At 47.7% G+C, this 21,750-nt stretch overlaps 1 protein-coding gene across 2 annotated transcripts in view; it reads left to right on the top strand.

Annotated features, from left to right (window-relative positions):
• FRMD4A (FERM domain containing 4A) overlaps positions 1-21,599 on the top strand; it is a 190,244-nt gene extending 168,645 nt beyond the window's left edge. For both annotated transcript variants that reach the window (XM_062491677.1, XM_062491676.1), the window contains exons 15-23: positions 5,021-5,154; positions 8,517-8,639; positions 11,782-12,010; positions 13,149-13,205; positions 13,682-13,919; positions 14,345-14,509; positions 16,301-17,160; positions 19,522-19,618; positions 21,311-21,599. In XM_062491677.1, coding sequence (XP_062347661.1) covers positions 5,021-5,154; positions 8,517-8,639; positions 11,782-12,010; positions 13,149-13,205; positions 13,682-13,919; positions 14,345-14,509; positions 16,301-17,160; positions 19,522-19,618; positions 21,311-21,380 — 1,973 coding nt within the window. In that variant the 3' untranslated portion in view covers positions 21,381-21,599. The remainder of the gene's footprint in view (positions 1-5,020; positions 5,155-8,516; positions 8,640-11,781; positions 12,011-13,148; positions 13,206-13,681; positions 13,920-14,344; positions 14,510-16,300; positions 17,161-19,521; positions 19,619-21,310) is intronic.
• The last annotated feature ends 151 nt before the right edge of the window (positions 21,600-21,750 follow it).

The following is a 21,750-nucleotide window of genomic DNA, read 5'->3' on the forward strand; positions in this document are numbered from 1 at the left end:
ACTACAGGCTTAAAGCAGGGGGTGATTTTTAGCAAAGAGCTTGCAGCTGCTTGGGTGAGCTCTCTAGGAGGGCAAAGTTTCTGGTATCACTGTAATTAATAGTTTCAGATAACAAAATACCTTTGTTAAACATCACATCAAGTCACCAAAACCAAATGTGTTGAGATGTGTAGCAGCAGAGAATAACCTTCTCAGGCTTGGACTAAGGAAGAACCCATCTAAGAATGCAAATGTTTTAAAACTGAACCCACACTGATGTAGCAGATTAGCTTTTCATCACTGTATCCTTCATGTCTCTTAAAATCCTGCTTGGAAAATGTTCAGTTAAGGGGTTAAAATGTGCGGTGCTTCCAGAGCTGCTTGTAAACAGAGTTGCTTTTCTGCTCCTGAGGTCTTCCTGACAAAGTATACAATCCATTGTCTGTGCCTCCCATGCTCGGGGAGTTGCATCAGCTCAGCAGCTCCCAGATTGGTGTCAGGTTGTTGTAGTCTTTGTTTGTTGGGCATTTTTTCCAGCTCTCCTGCTGGGAAGTAAATAACATTAAGTACCCCAAGAAAGTTCTTAAGGTCTTTCCAAGATCTCAGCCTCCTGGGCACCATTCCTAAGTTTGTGAGAGCTACTTGGTAGTAATCCTGTTTCCATGTTATTACATGGACTTCTTGTGTTCCTGGAAAGAAAATGCTGGGGTCTGCTTCTGCTCTTACGCCTGGAGAGAGCAGTAGCCATGTGAAAGCTGGCAAAAAATCAGGCCCAGAAAAGCTGGTGTAGGCCCAGCATCTATCACAGTTAAGTGTATGGAAATTCCAAACTGGGAGCTGCCAGTGCTTTTTTTTCCTGTATTTTTGTGCTCCCTGCACCTTTCTGGCTGAGCACAGGATTTGTAGACTCATCAGAATTGTACTAGTGACTAGACCCACCCAGAGTTCATTGACCAGGTAAGTAATTTCTTCAGTCCTGGGTAGGTGGATTTCCTACCTGGGTGCCTTCATAGGACTGTGTGAACCTCTGTTTCTGTCAAGGTGCTGCTGGTGGCCAGGAGAACAGGGCTCCCTCCATGATCCTTTCTTCAGAGCTGCCTGCTCTGAGGACAGGGCTCCCCCAAAATGTTGAGAAAAGCTGCAGAGTTTGCTGCTGCTGTGTGCCTCCCATCATCTACAAGCACCTACAAAAAAGTATTGAGAGAAATGTCTGGCAGAGGTCAGGTACCAGGGAATTGGAAACCCTGGATTGCTTCCACACTTGGATCCCTGTGTTCCAAGATCCCCTTCCCTCGAGCCTGGCTGGTGGAGGTGGCCCCACTGGGTGGGAGGGGGCATTCATTGTCTGTCCCACTGGGCACAGCCACTGGCTCTGTCCCAGGCTTTGTATTTCCTCCCATTGTGCCAAAGATTATCGGCACACTACCACAACAATGATGGGTTATCACAGCACAGCCTGCACACTGGAGAGAATAAGTGCAAATGATTAAGTGGCCACAGTAGAATTCCAGGCTATAAATACCTCAAGTGACTCGAAATCACAAGGTCAGGACCGAATCTCTGTTGGCCCCCACTTCCCTACTATTCTCAGTCCTTTCTTTCCTGAAAATTACTTGTACTCATTTCCTCCCTCCATCTCATTCCTCCTCACTGGAGGGGCTGTCAGCGCCATGAGGAGCATGCCAAAACTGGCATGTCTCCCCTGGGCTTGCAGCAAGTCTGCAAGGAAAAGTTTGTTGTTACTTGCAGCTGTCACTGTCTGGAGAAGATCCTGCTGTGCTGTACAAGGCAGTCACTGCCCCACATCACTGACAGTCTCTAGAGACAGCAGAGGGAGGATGAAGTCTTGCACTGGGAAGTGGCTTCTTCATGATCACAGCAACTCAAGACCAAAGCCTCAGCTCCACCATTTTTCCCACGCTCTTGATCTCAGGCTGTCCACTGCAGATTGGTGATTTTGATGCTCAAATCCATTTATGACAGGCTAACTCTAATTTTTGTCCTCATTTTGGACCTGAAGCAGTCTTCCTAGGACAGTGTGCTGCTGTGATTTACCTCGGGGATCTTCTGCTCAGGATCTGTGGGCCATCCCCGGACACCTGGAGAAATATTTGCCTGTGAATTAAAGCTGTGCTTTCTTTCACACAGGCAGGAACCAAATCAAAGCCAGCAGAACAAAAGCAAGTTAGTTCTAAGGTGGATTTTTCCTTTGGAGTCTGTGCCATAAGAGCTCTGCAGGTCTCCAAGCTAGTGAGGGGCCCTGCAGTCACTGGGTTATGGTTGGACTGAACACCAGACTACCATCTTCATCTCTGTGGGCAGAGGAGATACCCCAGAGGAGCATCTCTGCTTTAGCTCTGCAGGCACATTCAAGGAGCCTTCAGCTCCTGAGCCTCATTCCTTCTGCAGCAGCGAAGGTTTCCTGTGCAGTGGCCTGTTTACATTTGAAAACATTTGAAAAGTCCAGCCAGGCAGTTCCCAGGCCCTGCTGCTGCAGCCGGCGGGGCTGTGTCCCAGCTGGACCGCCCCAACAGCGGCGGGTGTTGGAGCGGATGAGCAGCACCCGCGTGGCCGTGAGCTGGGGGCTGCTGCAGAGTCACCCACAGGATATCTGAGCTCTGAGCACATCCTGTGTGGAGCAACTCTGGCCGAGGAAATCCTATGTGTTGGGCAGAGAGCAGAGATAGGGGCTGTCTGGGGCTGCTGGCTGTTGTGTGCTGACATCCTGGTGCAGAGAGTCATCCAGGGCTCTGGCACAGAGCGAGCGTGGGGAAAACTTCCCTCCCTGCTCAGGGGACAGCCTTGCACAGGGACCTCAGCCAAATGCCAGTGAGCTGCAGCCAGCAGCCGGATGTAGTGTGAAGGGTTTGCCATATTTAGATGTGTTTTTCCTGTAGCAGGAGACTTGGAGAATGAGAAAGGGAAGAGATGCCTGGGTGCTTTTGCCTTGCTGCTGCTGCTCAGCCACCTTGTTGTATTTCCTCTCCTCTCCCCTCACAGTTGGTATCACCAAGACTTGGCTCTCTCTGCTCTTCAGCATCCCCTCTGTCCTCCCTGCTTGTTTTCATCCATCAGATTTATCCTCTTCCAAGTGGACTCCACTCTGCTACAATAGATGGAGGAAATAGGGACAAACAATGAGTCACTGGTAGGACTTTTCTCCAAAGTGGTGTCTGGTCTCACCCCCTGTTTCTGTGTAGCTGCTGTGGCAACCCACACAGCAAAAAGAAATAGCTTTCAATAATAAATCCAAGGCTGGCATGGAGGTATGAAGCAGACAGAGGAAGGAAAGGGGAAGAGCAGTTGAAAGGAAAACAGGTCATTAAAGTTGTCATAAAAGAAAAAAGGTTCAAAACATCTGCTGGAATCATGAGTGACTTTTTGCCGGGACTTGGTAGTTTGTTGACAAGTCTATGAAGAAATTCAGTAGTTCAGTTTTGCTAGTAACTGCTCACCAGGACTTCTATTAAGAATTATGTGCTGGAGAAGAGTTTCCCTGCCATTGCAAATACAGGGCTCCTCTAGAAGGTCCCATCAAGTTCTTCCAGCACAGACATGTCTGCAGAGTTGAGTTTTGTTGCTTTACGAGGGCACACACAAATAAAATAAGAATGACTACAGCAATTACACAAGCATCTTACTGTGAGGCTCTCCTCCTTTATCTGATAATACTCAGACTGGCTGACCTTTAGAGAGATCTCTTCCATCACCCCCCACTTCAGGACAGCCCAGTAAAAGGTTTAAGGAAGCAGAGTGGTGTTTCACTGAATAAATGTCAGCTATCTTCCTTCATGAAAACTGCCGAAAATACTGGTGGAAAAGATCTGTGAGATTCTCTGCTCTCCCTGAGCCAATGCAGAACTGTTTTGTAGCAATTTTTGTCTCAGTCCCCTTTCAGTTTAGCTCTAATGGTCTGCTGGAATAGTAGCAATGAAAGATGAAGCTGAAAGCACAAATTTCACTGTTTTGCTGCCAAAATAGAGAATTGTTCCCAGATTCCTTCCAAAGGTCTGTGAAATAACAGCTTTTACAACCTCCTTGGGCTGAGTATTTTTACTGAATGCTTGGGGGTCAAGCTGCAAACATATCCAGGAGTCCACTCTGACCTCCATCTGATGACAGGTGCACAGAAAATTCCATGTAGCATCCTGTTGTATCGGACTCCTGCAGATTATAAAGGTCTGCTTTCTCTGTGCCATTGCTCAAGAGGGGCAGGGAACAGGTCACTGCCATAAAAAAAAATATTTCTATCAATACACCAGCAGCAAAAGGAGGGATAAGGAGAATATCCATCCTTTATTGTATATGGGTTGCTTGACAAAGGATGAGATTATTTCATCAAGAAGTTCCCCTGAAGAGCTGAAATTGCAAATGTTGTCATGACATCTAAGTAGCAGAGTCTGACTTAATGCACAGACCTACTTCAGTGGCGTTGCTGGTAATTGCTACTTGAACATGCAGTTAAATATCTCGACCTACATCTTCACAAGAAACAGCTACTACCCCAGAAGGAGCTATGGTTGGGGCTTTTTGGTGTATTTTACAAGGAATCTTGCTAGGTAATTTTGTTCCATTACAGTTTTTCATAGAACAGGCCCTGTAAGTAGATTGAATTACATGTGTGCTACTAGGATAATTGCAGTTCTTAAGAAGTGGGCTGTACTGTCAGATGGTTTCTCCTAGACTTAATTTCCAAAGAAAAATACATCTCCCAGGTTTTGTAAACTGTACTTTGCCATTGGGAGCTTTCATGGGAATTGTATGTGGGTTTCTTCTAAGGTCTTTAGATGAATAATTTTGCTGCTTTTATTTTTCAGGATAATGATTACAAATGTCTTTATGTGCTCCACTGTTGAATCTCTGACTGTTAGCTTAAACATTAAGGATTTGCTGTAAACAAACGTGACTGGGTAACACCTGCTTCATGTCATAGTCCAGTTTCTTTTTGGAAGGACTGCATCCAGGCTTTGGTAAAATTACAAGCACTCCAGATGTGTATTCTGCTGTCAGCTGGCCTAGTGAAATCATTGTTTATTGACAGGTTCCCAAGAGTCAGACAGTTCTCAGTCTGCCAAGAAAGACATGCTGGCTGCACTGAAGTCCAGGCAAGAAGCTTTGGAAGAGACCCTGCGCCAACGCTTGGAAGAGCTAAAGAAACTGTGCCTGCGGGAAGCGGTAGGCAGTGGACATTTTATAAACTGGAACACTTTGTTTCTTGCTTTGTAGCAGCATGCTCCTTGTTTGGAGGTGGGGTAGGGTCAGGAGATGAGATTCCTTCCACAGTCACCTCTTACAAAACGCATTGCAAGGGCCTCAGGGAAATCCAGCTGTTTCAACTCCGGATTACAAAGTCCGGGCTTTTTTCTCCTAGAGAAGGAGACCCTACATCAGCTGGTGGGGTTGGGGCAAGGGTGGCTTGGGGCAAGAGTGCTCAAGGGTGCTCAGCATCCATGTCTGCATTTTGGAATTGTGAGTAAGTTGCATTCAGCCAGGCTTCTTACTAACTTTGATAAAAATATTCTGATACCAAGTTGTTCTATGTGCTGGTCATCGCTTCTTAGAGACTTTTGACTCCATTACCAAAAAAAAAAAAAAAGCCTGAGGCTGGGACACTTTCTTCTTGGAGCAGGCCCAGCTTTACATGCTTTTCATCTCTGAGCATGCTCTGCTATACAGCACACAAGGTTTCATCTGCTCCATGTAGATTGCCTTCAACCAGTCAGCTCTGGCACTGCTGGAAATGAATGCCAGTGTGGTGTCAGAACTTCCAAAGAGGAAGCACTGTGGTCATCCCAGGTCATGCAGGACAGCTCAGGAACTCAAAACCTTCCCACTCACCTGCCAGCTCATTTTGGAGTATATAGGAAGCCATTTAGTGATAAATTCAATGTTTGGGGAAATCACAACTCTGCTGCAGCTGTGTGTGGAGATTAGCAGCAGTGTACTCAGGTCATTCAGCAATACTCCCATGTTTACTGGGCCTGTGTATCTGATTTTAATAACAAATTGTGATGTGTAACACAACAGGAAGCCGGATGCAGACAGTGGCACAGAGATCTTCCAGTTCTTGCTTGATATTTGATGTGTATCTACCTTTTGACAAAATACGGGAGAAATGGGTCACTGATTCAGGCCTCATTGAACTTTGTTTCAATTAATGCCAAAAAGGGCAAGTTGGGGAAAATACCTCTAAGAAAAGAACATCAGCAGAAATCTCTGCTGCCCCTGTTCCCATTCTTTACTCCATGGGAGCAATGCCTTCCAACCTGAGAAGTCCTGGTTGATTTCGGCAAACAACTTGTGCTGTGAGAAACGTCACAGGACCAGATCCAATCTCTAAATCCATTAAGCTGAGATCATCCACAGGAAAAAAAAATCACAGCTCTTCAGGGGCTGACAAGTCAGGGTCTGGAGGCTCTATTTGGCCCAGAGGAATTTACTACCCTAAGCTAACCCTTCCTGACTGCTGGTGACTAATGCTTGCAGCAGCACCGGAAGCAGAGGAAGATGTGTCTGTGCCACAGCTGCAGGAGCTCACAGCCCAGTACCTTCCCTTTAATCCCAGCCCTGCTTTTGGTGCAGCCTCAGGCACTTCAGGAGCAACCAGGATGTAAGCAAAAGCTCCCACTGGGGCAAAGAGCTGGGGATGAGGAGCAATAACTCCTTAATGTGCTGTGGCAAGGCTGGCCAGAGCCCATCTGTCAGCACATTAAGAGCTGCTAGAAAGTGTTCCTGCTTTCCATAGGTGATTTGAGAGAGGCAGTTAGTGGACACTTGGAATCTGACCCCATCTAGCAACCCTACAACTCATCCATCAGCAGCTGGTAGTTGAAAGCTTCCTCTCAAGGTGCCCTTTGTCCTTTCTGCTTTGGCATGGGAATGGCCAAAACAGAGGAAGAAGGTGGCAAACCTGGAGATAAAAAAAGTTAAAAGGTGGGGACATAATTAAGAAGGCATGGCCAGAACCATTCATAATGCTGGCATCAGGTTACTTTGGGCCATCACTACTCCAGTTACTTATTAATTTAGGTTACATTTCATGATCGTGCCTTTGAATACTTTTTAGCTTGTGGAGGCACCATGGTAGCCCACATTAATTTTGTTCTGCTCTGATCTTTACAGATTTTACAGAAGATTAACTCTTTACCCACTGCCCTGCTTTATATCACATTAGGAGCTATAAAGAAAATACCCCTGTTGCCCTCAGGATACAGGAATCTGTGTCTCGATGCGGTGCTTAGAGCCACATCTCAGTACAAGGAACACATTTTGAAAGAAAAACTGAAATAACCCCACAGGGCTGGAGGGGCAGTGCAGAGTGGGACTCTGAGATATTGCAGCCATGCCTCTTGCAATAGGGGGTTGTGCACATCAACACAGAGCTCTGCTGCAAACCCATTTTTCTGGGAGCTTCTTAAAGGGAAGATATGAAAAGGCCAGGTCTTTGTTTCCTAGTGACCTGAAAAGAGTAGAAAGAAAAAACCCCATGAGGGAGTGGGGGAGAGGCCGGGGCAGGCCAGGATTGGGCTGTGCACCCACACTCGCATTAAGGTCAGCTGCTGTTCTTTGGGATTCAGACGATTTAGGTTACTCTGCCAGCTGGATCCTCTCAAGACTGATGCTGAGGAGCACAAAAGCCTTTTGTCCTTCATTGGGAGACTTTTGAGTACAAGGAGTTGGGGCTGTGCTGGTAGTCAGGCTCCTGCCTTTTTCCATAGGCAGTTCAATGCCTTCAGTTCAGATATATGTGCCTGTATTGTGTAGGCTTGGGGGAACCACCCCACAGCATTGACATCAGTAGTGCTGCTTCCTGTGGCCAACATATTCTGAAATTCTGTGAGATTTGCTTCAGATTTTGAACATGTCTTTCCAAATAACCCTATCAGTCTGACAGAGTATCAGCTAATAATTGCTCTAAAGCTGCCCATGACATCATTGGGGTTTGGAAGGCACTCTAATATATGAAGTGTTATCAGACAGGTAATGAGGTACCAGGCACTGCTTTTAAGCGACCATTTCCACTGCATTCCTCTCATGAGCCACATCATGAATCAGGTAGGAATGTTTTTCTGTGCAGGTCTTAACCTGCATGGCTGTTACCATTGCAGCTCTCTGACTCAGCAGAGCTGCATCCTGCAGGAAGGCTCTCAGGTCTGCTCACCCCTCTCAGAAGTAGCTCAGCAGATAGGAGCTCTTGGTTCCTGCTCTCCCTGCAGCAGAGATCAAAACTTGTGTGCTGCAAGCCTGCTCAGCCTCAGGCCCCGGCACCCTAGGGATGGGCACCACTTACAGACCTGCCATGGGCAAGCCACAAAGATCTGTGTTCATGCACAGTGCACAGGTTAGAGAAGAGGTCCCCACCCTCAGTGTCAGGTTCTGACTTTGCAGGGCTGGGTGCTCTCCTGTGTGTTTATCAGCTGGCTGAACTGGATATGTTGTTAATGAGTGCCTGTCATTTTAGGGTTACACAACAGTGGTGGTGTTCTTTGCTTTGCTGAAGGATTTCCCAGAACACTGACAGCATTTTCTGCTTACAGGAGCTCACAGGAAAGCTGCCACGAGAATACCCCCTGGATCCTGGGGAGGAGCCACCTATTGTAAGGAGAAGAATAGGAACTGCCTTTAAACTGGATGAGCAGAAAATCCTGCCTAAGGGAGAGGTGAGGCTGTACCCTTCCCTTCCAGACCTATGTCCACACCTCAGGTCTCTGTGATGTCCACTGAGCATCACACAGTAGTCATCAATCCCACGGTTGTTTTTGTTTTAAATTATTGTAATTGGTCACAGTACCCATTTGGGTTTTTTAATATCCATCAGAATGGGGAGCCAGTTGAGAGTTGGGGACTTTATTTCAGATTTGGAGTAAAGGTTAAATGCTTGAAGTTCAGCCCTTGCTTTGCTAGAGGTAACAGAAATAGTCTGGGTGACCAACTGGACCATGGCAGCGCAAGTGCTTTGTGTGCTTTGCTGACAAAGTGCAGTGATTTGTGTGAGCAGGGAGCGTATCAGGAGCCTCCAAAGCCATCTGAGCCTTACTTCTGCCTGTCTTGTTTTTGCAAACAGATGCTTGCTTCCCACTCCAGTAGCAATCCGAATTCAGGCCCCCTCTAACCAGGAAGAAAAGCATCACCATTATCCATCTCAGCCCTGCTTTAGCAAGATAAAAGCATTTTGCTCCCCAGTCATTAAACAAAAGAGCCTTCATCCCTACCTATGGGGAACTGCGTTTTTCTAAGTTTGCCAGGGAGTGTTTGTTCCCTTCCTTGCTCCCACAATGTGCTGGGTCAGTGCCCTGAGCCATGGCTGTGAAAACAGGCCTGCAGCAGCTGTAAGGCAGGACCAGATTCACAGAACAACTATTGTCTGTGGAGGCACATTTGTCTCAAGACACTTGTGTATATTCCAGTCTTGAGTTTCCTTTTTATTTTTGTAGGAGGAGAGACTGAAGCTGGTGTGACTGTGTGGTTTGAGGTTCAGTTCAGCCAGGGAATTAACTATTTGTCGTTTTGTTGGCATTTTCCTTCTGCTGAAAAAATAAACAGCTGGAGCTCTTTAGTTTTGTTCTCAATGGAGCCTGGGAGAGGAATTCCACCACAGTCAAATATTCATGAACTAGCACATTTAATTAAGCTTTTCAAAGGGAAGCATGTCTTAGCTGAATTACTCCCAAAACCCCTGCTGTCTGTTGGCTGCTCAGTTATAACCTGATCTCCAGCTTCCCCAGCTCCTATTGCTACAAGGCAGCTGTTGGAGCCAGCGGGTGAGGAATCTCCTTACTCCAGCAGCAAGGTTAGGTGGGGAGAGAGGAAGGTAAAGCAGCTCCTCCCCAGTGCAGGCACTCTGCCTTTTAGCACCACCAATCCAAACATGCTGACTCAGCTTTTCTCCATCCCTCTCTTTGTCAAATTTTAAGGCTATGTTGAAAACCATTAATTTCTGTTCTTGAAGAGTGATGTTAAGCTGTGTTTGGCTGCCAGTTTGAAAGCATTTGGGGAGGATAGCAATGGTTTTCATGAACTTTTCAGCAAGTGCAAACACTGGAAAACCAATTTAAAACAAAAGGTGAAATATTCCCTCAACCACATATATTCAGGACTGAAATTACTAGCTGTGACAAGGACCTGAAGCAAGGCATTGCCATCTGAATGCAGATGATAGCTCTCATTTCCTAGAGCTTTATTTATAGGGGCCTCACTGGAGGAAAATAGACAGTTATGGACAGTAGGAAAATTAATATATTTTTCCTACTGAATGATTAGAGCTGAATCTGTGATGGTCTGCAATAACATCTCTCACATCAAACTCACCATACCTTCAGCAAGACCTCTGTCAGACTTGCAGGGAAGCATCCTGGTTTTTTTCTTGGTAATAACTTTTACCTGGTCTGTAATTCCTGACTCTAGGAAGGCTTTTACCAGAAGATGATTAATCAGGTTCCTGGCCTGATTAATTCCAGGCCTTAAAATGTCCTTTCACGTCAAGTTCACTTTTAATAGGTCTGGCAATAATAGAGTTTATAAAGTTTTCAAAGCAAAAAGGGATCTGTTAAAAAGACAGAAGGTGGGTTCAGTCTTCAGTGAAGTGAGGGAAATTATAATTACAGTTTTAAGGCAATGCTGACTCATCACTGATAGCAAAGGCATATTTTTTAAGCCATAAGCCCAGAATAAAAACTTCAGAGAACGCCTTCAGTCTGATTAAATCCCACAGCATCAGCTTTTACACTGCTGCTGAGCAAAGAGAGGATTTGAACTTGCGTAACGGGAATCTCCATTAATATGTGACTGTCTCACCATTCACTAAAAGTAGAAAAACTTGTCCCCTTTTTTTTAATTAATAATGTACTGGGTTCTTCTTCCTAGCAGACTAATTCCATCGAGCTGGGGAATGTAGCCAGATCCATTGCAGATTAGCAAGGCCCTTTGAAGCTCACAGCTTAGGGTCCTGGTGCAGACTGGGAAGCTCTATATCAGCTTATGCTTTGGCATAAATTGTCCTAAGTCCCTTTACTTTGGAGGTTAACCAAAAATGGATAGGTGGCTTCCAGGGTACACCTGGTTATATTTCAGAGCTCAGCTGAGACCCTGCAAGGGGTAATGCTGAGGGCATTGGTTCTTTCTGGTATACAGAGAGCTGGCTGTTACACACTGCTGGCTCTGAAATCACCCTCCTGGCTGGTAACTCAAGGAGACAATTTTCTGGTGCCATCAGTTGCAGCAGCCCATAATTACTTCATCTCATACTCACCCCTGGATTTTGACAGCCATACACTGGAGAAGACTTAACCCATCTTTGCACTGTTTTACCTCAAAGTGTTTGGTGGGTGCCAAGCAAACCTGTCAAGGAGGTTGATGCTGTGGCTTTGCATCACTACATAGCAGTGAAATCAAATGGGGCTTAAATATGGAGGTAGAGAACAGGGAGAAGGAGCAGCTGGGAGGCAGATGTGACCCACAGATGATTGTAAAAGGATGAATGTGTGGTAGAGCAGTGGAGCACAATTGAATTTGGCCATACTGAACTGCATGAAAAGTCAAACAGCACATCAGGGTTAGGGCTGGAGCACCCACATCCTCCTTGTATGGGTCATCCCTTCCACCAGCTGTGCTTCCAGGCACTTTTGAGAGCAGGTGAAGGCAAGATGGATATGCTTAAGGAGGCCCTGAGAGCAGCAGCATGACTATGGATGCTTTGCTGATGGAGAGGCTTTGTTGGAGGCCACTGGTCAGGTTCTGGAGAGCTTCCTCATAGGTGGGCTCAGGGAGTTTGGTGGTAACCAGAATCCACTTGCCTTTCGCCAGGAGGCAGAGCTGGAGCGCCTGGAGAGGGAATTTGCCATTCAGTCCCAGATCACGGAGGCTGCGCGGCGCCTGGCAAGCGACCCGAACATCAGCAAAAAGCTGAAGAAGCAGAGGAAGACATCCTACCTGAATGCCCTGAAGAAACTGCAGGAGATCGAGAATGCCATCAACGAGTATCGCATCAAATCTGGGAAGAAGCCAACCCAGAGAGCCTCCCTGATCATAGATGGTAAGTGGGACTTGGTACCCACAGCATCACAGAGGGTCTGTGGAGGGCAGGGAGCAGAATATTTTACCAAATTTCTCCTCCCTCCTCTTCTCTGCGCTGCCTGGAAAACCCCAGGGGTGCTGTCAGGGGGTGCTGTGCATTAGGGATGTGCTGGGTCACAGCAGCAAAGCTGTGTTGTGGTGATCAGGGTGTCACCAGAGCAGGCTGGGACTCCTTTGTTCACCTATGAAATCACTCTCTTGGTGTCTCCTCCAGAGCACTGCAGTACAAATGTAATTAATGTTAGCAGATTGGGGTGAGCTCTCTAGCTCAAAGGCATCTGTAAAATCAAAGTGGGAGCAATGTCATTGCTGTGTTCAAATATTTCTTTTTTTTTTTTTATTACAATGTAATTCTCAGGGCACTTTATGGTTTATTGGGTTGTTGATTGGTTTTTTGTGAAATCCATTAACTTTCTGCTGTGGTTCTTTCTCCCTTGCGGATTTTCCCCTTTCCCTTTGACTCACAGAGCTTTTCTCTGTGCCTTTGTGGCAGGGACTGAGATTAGAGCTGCTGTATTTGTGACCTGGGTTCCAAATTGCACCTCAGTCAGAGATAGCAGACAGCCATGAGGACACAGGTCCTCAGTCAGCTCAAATACCTGCATGCCAAGGACCTGAGAACGTTTTCTGCTGCTGCAGAGGATGCTCTGAAAACATTTCCTTGAATTCCACAGAACTGGTAGTTAGTGTGAGCCTTTAGTTAGCAACAGGATGATCATTTTAAGAAGATGGATCGAAACCAGAGTCCTTAAGGGCCAAGATGTAAATCTCCCTAATGGCACTGTGCCAGTTTGCATCCTCTGGAGATCTCAGCTCTCTGTTGTGACTCAGTTTTAATCCCCAGTTATTGAAAAGAGTTCGCAGCTCCTTGAAAGGCAGCCTGCTATTGAGAGACCTGACCTGCAGCTCTGGCTCCCAGACTGACAGTGGGCTGAGTCAACCATTCATAGGAATTTTGCCTCTTGCTCTGGGAGGAGGAAGGCGTGGGTGACTGCTTAAGGCTAAGACTCAGTGGATAAAGATCATGATGCAGTTCAGCACTCAGTCATTGCAATTCTTTGGACCATCTGACCATCTTTGTATTTTCTTCTCTTCAGAAGGAAACATTGCCAGTGAAGACAGCTCCCTCTCAGATGCCCTTGTTCTTGAGGATGGTATGTTGGCTGCTGTATGTTCTAGAGAGCAGGAAGGGATGTGTGAACTCCTGATTGACACTCAAAATGGAATTACTGTTAATATGTGGAAAATTACTGTGTTTTGTGTAATAGTCCACTGATGGATCCCAGGAGAAAAAACTTGGTGTCCCCTGACTCTATCTTTTAATCAGACATCAGGCCTGAAGCAGTGGTTACTGCTCTGAATTATTTAGAAAGGCAGTCCTAGAATGCCCCCTTATTTTCCCTCAAGTTTCAGTTGTTTTAACACATCACACACTCTTGCTGGCCTTTCTCTCCCAAAATGGGAATGTCAGCCAGTGCCCTTCTGAAAGTGAGGTCTTGAGGAAGGCCCTGAATACAGCCAGGGGAAGCAGGGTAAGGAAGCAGGCTCTGGAGGTGCGATGGCATCTCTCGGGGCTGTGCTGCCATTGGAGGTGTCACACAGCCATCACCTCTCTCCCTTCTCTTCACAGAGGACTCTCAGGTGACCAGCACAATCTCCCCTCTGCAGTCCCCACACAAAGGCCTCCCCCCCCGGCCTCCGCTGCACAACCGGCCACCACCCCCGCAGTCGCTGGAAGGTCTCCGCCAGATGCATTTCCACCGCAACGACTACGACAAGTCCCCCATCAAACCCAAGATGTGGAGCGAGTCGTCCCTGGATGAGCCCTATGAGAAGGTCAAGAAGCGCTCCTCGCACAGCCATTCCAGGTGAGTCAGCCCTCTTGAAGCTCCATTGCGGAGATATTCCCTGCTTTCAGGAGGGACAGGTGGGAGCCCTTTCAAAATTTACAAAGTTGTACCTTACGAAAAGGAGACTTGTAAGTGTTCTGGCCAATAGGCAGGTCATAAAAACGGGCTACAGCCATGTAATTGCTGTTTGGTATCTCAGTGTTATTCTACAAAACATTTAGAAGGGTAGGATGGTGGATCATCTGAGGGCTTTGACAAGACTTAGCCTTGACCTCTGGCAGTGTAGAAGCACAAGTGCTGGGACACAAGCTCAGAGCAGCAGCTGACTCAGCTCCCACTCACCCCGCTAGATCCCAGACATGTGCTTGAGATCTGGAAGGATGGGTGGGAGCCACTTTCCCAAATTCCTGTGGGAGAGCTGAAGCAGGGTGTTTCCTCTGCAGCAGTCACAAGAGGTTCCCCAGCACCGGGAGCTGTGCCGAGGCAGGAGGGAGCAGCTCACTGCAGAACAGCCCCATCCGGAGCCTTCCCCACTGGAATTCCCAGTCCAGCATGCCGTCGACACCGGACCTACGGGTACGCAGTCCACACTACGTCCACTCCACGCGGTAAGTCTTCTCAGCTCCAGCCTCACCTTGCTTACCCTGAAGTAAATTTACCTTGCTTTATCCTTCCCTCAGGGCATGAATTAATTCCCAGTTCAGGGAAGGACACAAACCAGTCCTGTTCACGTAAGAGGCTCATGTGCTCATGCCAGTAGAGAATCTCTCCTTTACTGACATCTTGAAATCCCTTCAGATAAACATGATTCTGCCCCTCATCCCTCCCCTGAAGTGATCAAGCTTTTATTATGCTGGGACTTTTCATCCCAGACTGTTTATAGGTTCTACAAGCCACTTTTAAAGTGCATGTGGTGCTACTGCTAAGTTCTGCAGTAAATTCCTCCATGGATCCAGCTGGAGAGAACATGTTGCTTCCTGTCTGATACAAAATGTTGAATAACGTTAATTTCCCTCATGGATAAAATGTTTGCATGTGTGTGATGTTATGTGGAGATCAAGAGCCTGTATAAACCGATCCAGCTGGGGACCCAGGTGGCAGTGAAATTTAGCCCAGGGTTGACAGAAGAAAGAGCTGAAGTAAGGGAGATGATTTGATGTGTGGGGCCAAACTTGACTGCGATTTTCAGCAGGATTTTTACAAACTGTTCAGCTTCGTTGCTCTTTTGCTTTTGTGACAAACTCCATGGACACAGCAGGGAGCAGAGCTGAGACAGAGCTGTGTGCTGGTCGGTGTCCTGCCCTAAGGGGAAGTGCTACCATCATTTAGCTCAGAATAAATCAAGAGTCATGCCAACACATCAGCCTTGGGCAGAGACAATACAAGACATTAAGGCCCTGGGTTGTTTGTTACAAACTTTTGGTTGAGGGTGCCTTTCAATGGTGCAATGTCTGTTAGCACTGGAGCCAAGCTGTATGAGAAATGAGCCTGGCACAGGCTTGAAAAGTGGCCTTGACAGGGTAGGGGCCATTTGGGTGTTTGAAACATCCATTTCTCAGTCTGTAGCTCATTCATGAGCTGCATGCCGTGACCTTAGCCATCCATCATGTAGATGTGTTTCTGCTCCTTGAATGGATGGGTGGAGCTCTTCAAACAGTTGGGGTGAATAGAGACCTCCAAGACTTGGCCATGAATCAAGCCTTGAAAGCTGTGATTTGGGGTGGTTGCCTGAAGGCTGTCACCAGTGAGAGTCCGCACGTGCTACCCATGGCTAGGCCCCAGTAGCACCAAGCTGCTTGACAAGAGGTGACTTTTTCAATGACCAATGGAGAAATTACAACATTCAGGGCTAAGTATGGGCAGCCTGTCTGTCTGTCTGTCTATCTGTCTCTCTCTAAGTGGATTGTGCCCATGCCGGACTTTCATGGGCCACTTGCAAGGGAATCTCTCCACCTTTGTGGTCTGTGTGGTTTTGGGATTTGCAGGATGATGAACCTGGTATCAAAGGGATGGTGCTGATCCAAAGAGCTCTGCCATGAGAGAGATGAACCAGCAAAGCCAAGTCTTGAGGTTCCCAAGCTTTACCCTTCAGACTGGGCTTTTACCAGGGTGGCATGCCGCAGAGAAACTGGATCAGGCAGGGGTTTATGTCCCTCATGGTGCTGCAGATTGAATGTCACCACCAAGGAACTGGAGAGGAAGGAACAGGAGCAGGGCCTAATCACCTCAGCCCAGCAGCAGGGAAGCAGATTGCATTGCAGGCAGCAGCCCCAAGCAGTGCTGGAAGGGTTCAGGTTTTCAGTGCCCTCAGATTCCTTTGGTGGCTGTGTGTACAGACAGGGATGGGGAATGATTCAACCTGTTGACTTACACCTTGGTTTTTTTCCTGGTACCTGCAGGTCAGTAGATATCAGCCCAACCAGACTGCACAGCTTAGCTCAGCACTTTAGACACCGGAGCTCCAGTTTGGAGTCACAAGGAAAGCTCCTCGGCTCAGAAAATGAGACAGGGAGCCCTGATTTCTACACCCCAAGGACTCGTAGCAGCAATGGCTCTGACCCCATGGACGACTGCTCTTCCTGCACCAGCCATTCCAGCTCAGAGCACTACTACCCCGCTCAGATGAACCCAAACTACTCCACCCTGGCAGAGGATTCTCCATCAAAAGCCAGAGAACGGCAGAGGCAAAGGCACAAATCAGCAGGCAACCTGGTCTCTTCCAATTCAGGGAGTATGCCCAACCTGGCTGCAAGGAATGGGACGGGACACCACCGTGTCTACCTGCACAGCCAGAGCCAGCCCTCCTCCCAGTACAGGATCAAAGAATATCCCCTGTACATTGAGGGCAGCTCCACACCCGTGGTGGTGAGGAGCCTGGAGAATGACCAGGAGGGACACTACAGTGTGAAAGCACAATTCAAAACCTCCAACTCCTACACAGCAGGGGGAATGTTTAAGGAGAACTGGCATGGGGATGAAGTGGACTCAGTCCGGCTCACTCCGTCCCGCTCCCAGATCATAAGGACTCCATCTCTGGGCAGGGAGGGCCATGAGAAGGGCTCGGGTAGGACTGCAGTGTCGGACGAGCTGCGGCTCTGGTACCAGCGGTCCACGGCCTCCCACAAGGAGCACAGCCGCCTGTCGCACACGAGCTCCACCTCTTCAGACAGCAGCTCCCAGTACAGCACATCTTCTCAAAGCACCTTTGTGGCACACAGCCGGGTCACGAGAATGCCTCAGATGTGTAAAGCAACATCAGGTGAGAGCCAGGCCCAGGCAGAGGGGCTGGAGGGATGGGAGCCTCATTCAGCCCAGATCCATGCTAGGTGTTAACACCCCAGCTGGAGAGCAGTGCCAGAACACAGCACGTTATCTGGCCTGCACACACTGCTCACCAAGCTTGGAGGCGTAACAATGTGAGGCAGGCCTTGTCCAAGACATTGATCAGTGGGAATGTTTTTCCATGGAAATCATTACTTCTCAATGATGGGCTCAAAAGACAGAGAGGGATCAAAGCCTGGTTACTGCCAGGTCTTTCCTGAGAGTGCATTTGGGTTTTGGGTGATGCCACTAGAGGCTGAAGGTGACAAAGCTACAGGGAGCATCACATAATCACAGAGAGGGGAGCAGCAAAGCAAGCAGGAGTTCAGCACAGAATAGGAGAATATATGTCCTCTGTGAAACACCAAAAGCATGAGAAAAGTTAAAATGTCCCAGCCCCACCACCTCCAATGAAAATGTTTGAGCGATGACATCTTTGTGCATTGCTGAGACTTGGTTTTCTCATGCAGCTCCAGTAACTCTGCTGATAATACCCTGAAATTCAGGGTGCTGAAGTTTGTGCAGTATTTTGCCTCTGTGTTATGTACAAAGTGTTGCACACATCTGTGCTGTTAATATTAAATGGTAAAAAAAACAGTTGAAGTCATTACACTGAGAAGGCTACAGTGTACTGTGAAACAGTCCAAGGTTAAATATTTACTGGCCATCAGTCACTCCTTGTCCAGCCAGTGTGGACAGATCAAGGACTTCCTAAAAACCTGATCCACATGCCTCAGCATGGGAGACAACATTGTTCTGGCTGCACTTGCCACTGCCTCCCAGGCAGACCAGTGCATTGTCCACCCATGCTGGCTGCCGGCCTTCTGCCATCCCACCCTGGTGTCCAGTTGATGGTGACCACCACGCTGGCACCAGTGGGGCCCTGCACTCACCATCAACTCCAGTGTGGAGTCAGAGGCTCCTCATGGGCCACCAACTGCTGCCCAAGAAGAGGCTGATTGATGTGTGAAGCCAACACTCATAGGAGTACCAGGGGAGGACCAGGAGCCAACTGAGCGACTGCTAGAACTCTCCTGTGTCTCCCTGTGAAAATCTGTCTTCCCCCCTTTGGTTGATGGGCATTTTTGTTCCCATATAACACTGGAAAGCTTTTAGTTAGCCTTGGAAATGGTACCAGTTCAGGAAAATGGTGGGGTTGGGGTGAGAACATAAAAATCACAGTCAGTCAGTCCATTCCCCCACTCAGCTGGGTCATTAAACCTAAATGTGATACTTGTGCAGCTCAGGTATGTTCAGTAATCACAGCATGGCCTGACCAGTTGGCAGCATAGACTGGTTTTGTGTTCAGAGTGTTCCCAGTCACAGCCATCAGAGGATACTGACCTCAGGAGCTGTCAGCTCTGAGAAGCAGATTAAAATTTGTTTTTCCCTTTAAGTGTCATTTTGCAGCAGCTAAAGAATTTAATGGATGAGAGAGGGGTGCCAGGTAGATGTCTCCGTAATTTCAGCTGCTCAGTCCTAGCTGATAGGTCAACTGGGCTGCGCACTGTCCTTCAAAGAGGATCAGACTTCTAGGCATGTATTAAATTCTAGGGTTGTATTAAATTCAGAGGGTCAACACTGTATAGACTCGAGGAGGAAGAAAGTTCAGTCATGTGGATTTATTTGCTGGACTCTCACCAGGGAAATTCCCCCAAGAACCACTGCCCATGTATAGTCCAGCTTGCTTCTGTCTTCATTCAAATAAGCTAAGCCTTTCTTCAGTCCCTAATAGGACTGTCAACAAAGCCAGGCATTTTTTCACAAATCCACAGTGAAAGAAAGTTGTAGCTTTTGAAATCTTCAGAGCTGTCTTCCTCCTTAGCACATGAACAGTGTACTTGTCCAGGCCCTCACCACTGCCAGCCCTAGCTCCTAGGGACACAGAGCATCTCCCACCACCTCCGGAAGCAGGAGGCTTAGCCTGGCAGGCTGAGCTCCTCCAGTTCAGGATCCATGGAATCCAGGCAGCAGCAACCAAATTTCTGTGCTGGGAGAAGCGTGGTGTGTCCCAGGCAGGATCAGTAGTGTCTGGGTGGCTGTATTCAGCTGGAGACTGAGTCTTCCTGCAGAGCCGAGGCCAGATCCAGCCCATGGCATGCAGCAGTGTCAGCAGAGGCTGTGCTCTTGTGCCATGTTCGGGCAGTCACCCTGGAACAGGGCGAGGTTGGTCCCAGGCTGTGTTTACTCACAGCCAGACATGTTTCTGCTGGTCTGATCAGCTGATGCTTCTCAACCACCCTGACCTTTATGTTCTCACCTCACCAGTCGTTTTTCTCCACCCTTGGTTGTTTTCCAGCTGCCTTACCTCACAGCCAGAGGAGTTCCACGCCGTCGAGTGAGCTCGCAGCCACGCCACCAGGCAGTCCCCACCACATTCTCACGTGGCAGACTGGGTGAGTGTCTGTATGCTCAGGTTAGAGACTCCACCTCACTCAATGCCAGTGAGAAAAAGCTCCCCCCACACAAACACAGCTATGGGGATGTTTTCCATGTGCTCCATAGCCTACATCCACATGGAGCATTTCCAGTCTCCCACCTTGCTCCTGTGGTGGTGGAGCTCTGGTTTAGGCTGACCAAGACATGTCTGAGTCATCCACACACAGCACTGCTCCAAACAGTGTCAGATCCACAAGGAAAGGAGCCTTGCAGGTTCCTCCTGCTTGGACAGTCTCCTTCCTCCAGTCTTCTTCATATGTTGCAATAGCTGATGTTTCTTTTTTATCAGCCACGCCTGTGTGTGCAGCAGCCTCATTTTTCTGCTCAGTTTTCCCCAGCAATGGGTCTGCATGACTTTTAAAGGCATCTTTTTTCAGCTACCACAAACATGAAGGTGCTTCACCAGAGTTAGAGGGAAGCATTACACACTCATAGCCATTACTAACATAAGTACAGTAACTGGGTTCTTTGGCACCTCTTGACAAGGCAGGGAGTTCCAGGAGTAAATAAACAGCCTTTTGCAAGCTCCCATGGGTACTCTCTAGCACTCTCTGTCCAGCAATTCTGTCCTGCCATGTGAAATAAAGGTCATTTCCAGATCCCATCTAACTCAGCACATCCTAAATTGTGGGATGAGAGTTTGGTGAGATCAGCTAGATCTGACACCACAGTCCTCAAAATACCTGAGTCCCTTGAATAGGAAAACAGATGTGATACCCTGAGTCATGAATTGGGACTAACACTGAAAATATTTCACTGTGCAGCCGCTGGGAAATCTCCTGCTCTTTAATTACCCATGTCACCTATGACCAGGTTTGACCTCTGCTTTTACTCCAGCACTGCTTGTGACTGCACTTTAAATTTGAGATGAAGAGAACCATAATCACAACCCCTTAGGCTTACCTGTATTTTAAATTCACACATTTGACATCCAGCTTCATATGGTCTTTGCATGTGCTTCCAGCTTTAGAACAGGAGAATGTTCTTGGTCCCATTTCACAAAAAGTCAAGGGGTAGCAAGATAAGGTACCTACCTTTACCATACACTGCAATTTCCACTATTAAGGGTTTGAGTCTAAAATCAAATCTTAGTCTCCATCCCAGTCCTAATTCTTCTAAATATCTCGATGATGAGCAGAATCAGAACTTGTGAGCAGTTATCTGAGACATCTGTTTGGATAATCCCAAATTTTCTTATTTTTCCATTCAAACTAAGTCCTGCACCTTGTCTCTCACAGCAAAAATACATCAAGCCGAATTCTCAGCTGGTCAAAGTGAGATTATGTGAATTTATATCTTAGGCCCTGCACCAAAAAGCAGTGCAAAAAGAATTTGAGACAAATCAGCACTTGTTTTGTACCCAAGCATAGCACTCAAGGTGTATGTGTATAAATACAGGAGTGGATACAGTCTGCCATGAGATGCACAACACAGATTCCTCCACTGCAGGAGCAGCTGTGCCCACCCAGCACGACTCAACAGATTGACAGTTCTCCCCAGCGTGTTTTTGTGTCACTAACTTCTTCTAAAGATGATTCATCAACTTGTTTCCTCACTGGATTAATAAGCTCATAACAATGTCTGTGTCACTTCTTTTCTTTAACATTTCCTCTCTCCTCTTTCCTCCTTTTTTGCTCTCCTTTGTTCAGAGAAGCAACAGACAACTCACCCACTATGGATGAGTCTCAGTCTCCAACCCACCAAAGTACTGATGAATAGAGGTATAGTAAGGGAACGTTTTGTTCTTTCCTCCTTGTGCCCCTCAGTCCATGAGCACAGTGCGAGTGCCCGGCTCCCGCTGTGCCGCCGGAGCTGCCCTTCAGCTGTGTCTGTCTGCCAGCAAGGCTTCCTGCAGTGCTTGGGAGTGTTCTAAGCCCCCTCTGTGCCTTTACAGCGAGTCTGTGCCTGTGACACTTTCCCCTGTGAAAGGGACATGGGGCCAGCCCGCTCTGTGTCCCTGCAGGGGCTGAAGGGGCACAGAAAGTGGGGAGGGGTGGAAATTAATCTGTGGCTCAGAACAATTGAAAGCAGCGTGGGCAGAGCGCTGTGGGAACAGTCTGGGAGCAGCATGGTGGGGACACGAGCTCGG

The sequence above is a fragment of the Cinclus cinclus genome, chromosome 4 (genome assembly GCF_963662255.1).
Source record: "Cinclus cinclus chromosome 4, bCinCin1.1, whole genome shotgun sequence".
In the NCBI taxonomy this organism is placed as follows: domain Eukaryota; kingdom Metazoa; phylum Chordata; class Aves; order Passeriformes; family Cinclidae; genus Cinclus; species Cinclus cinclus.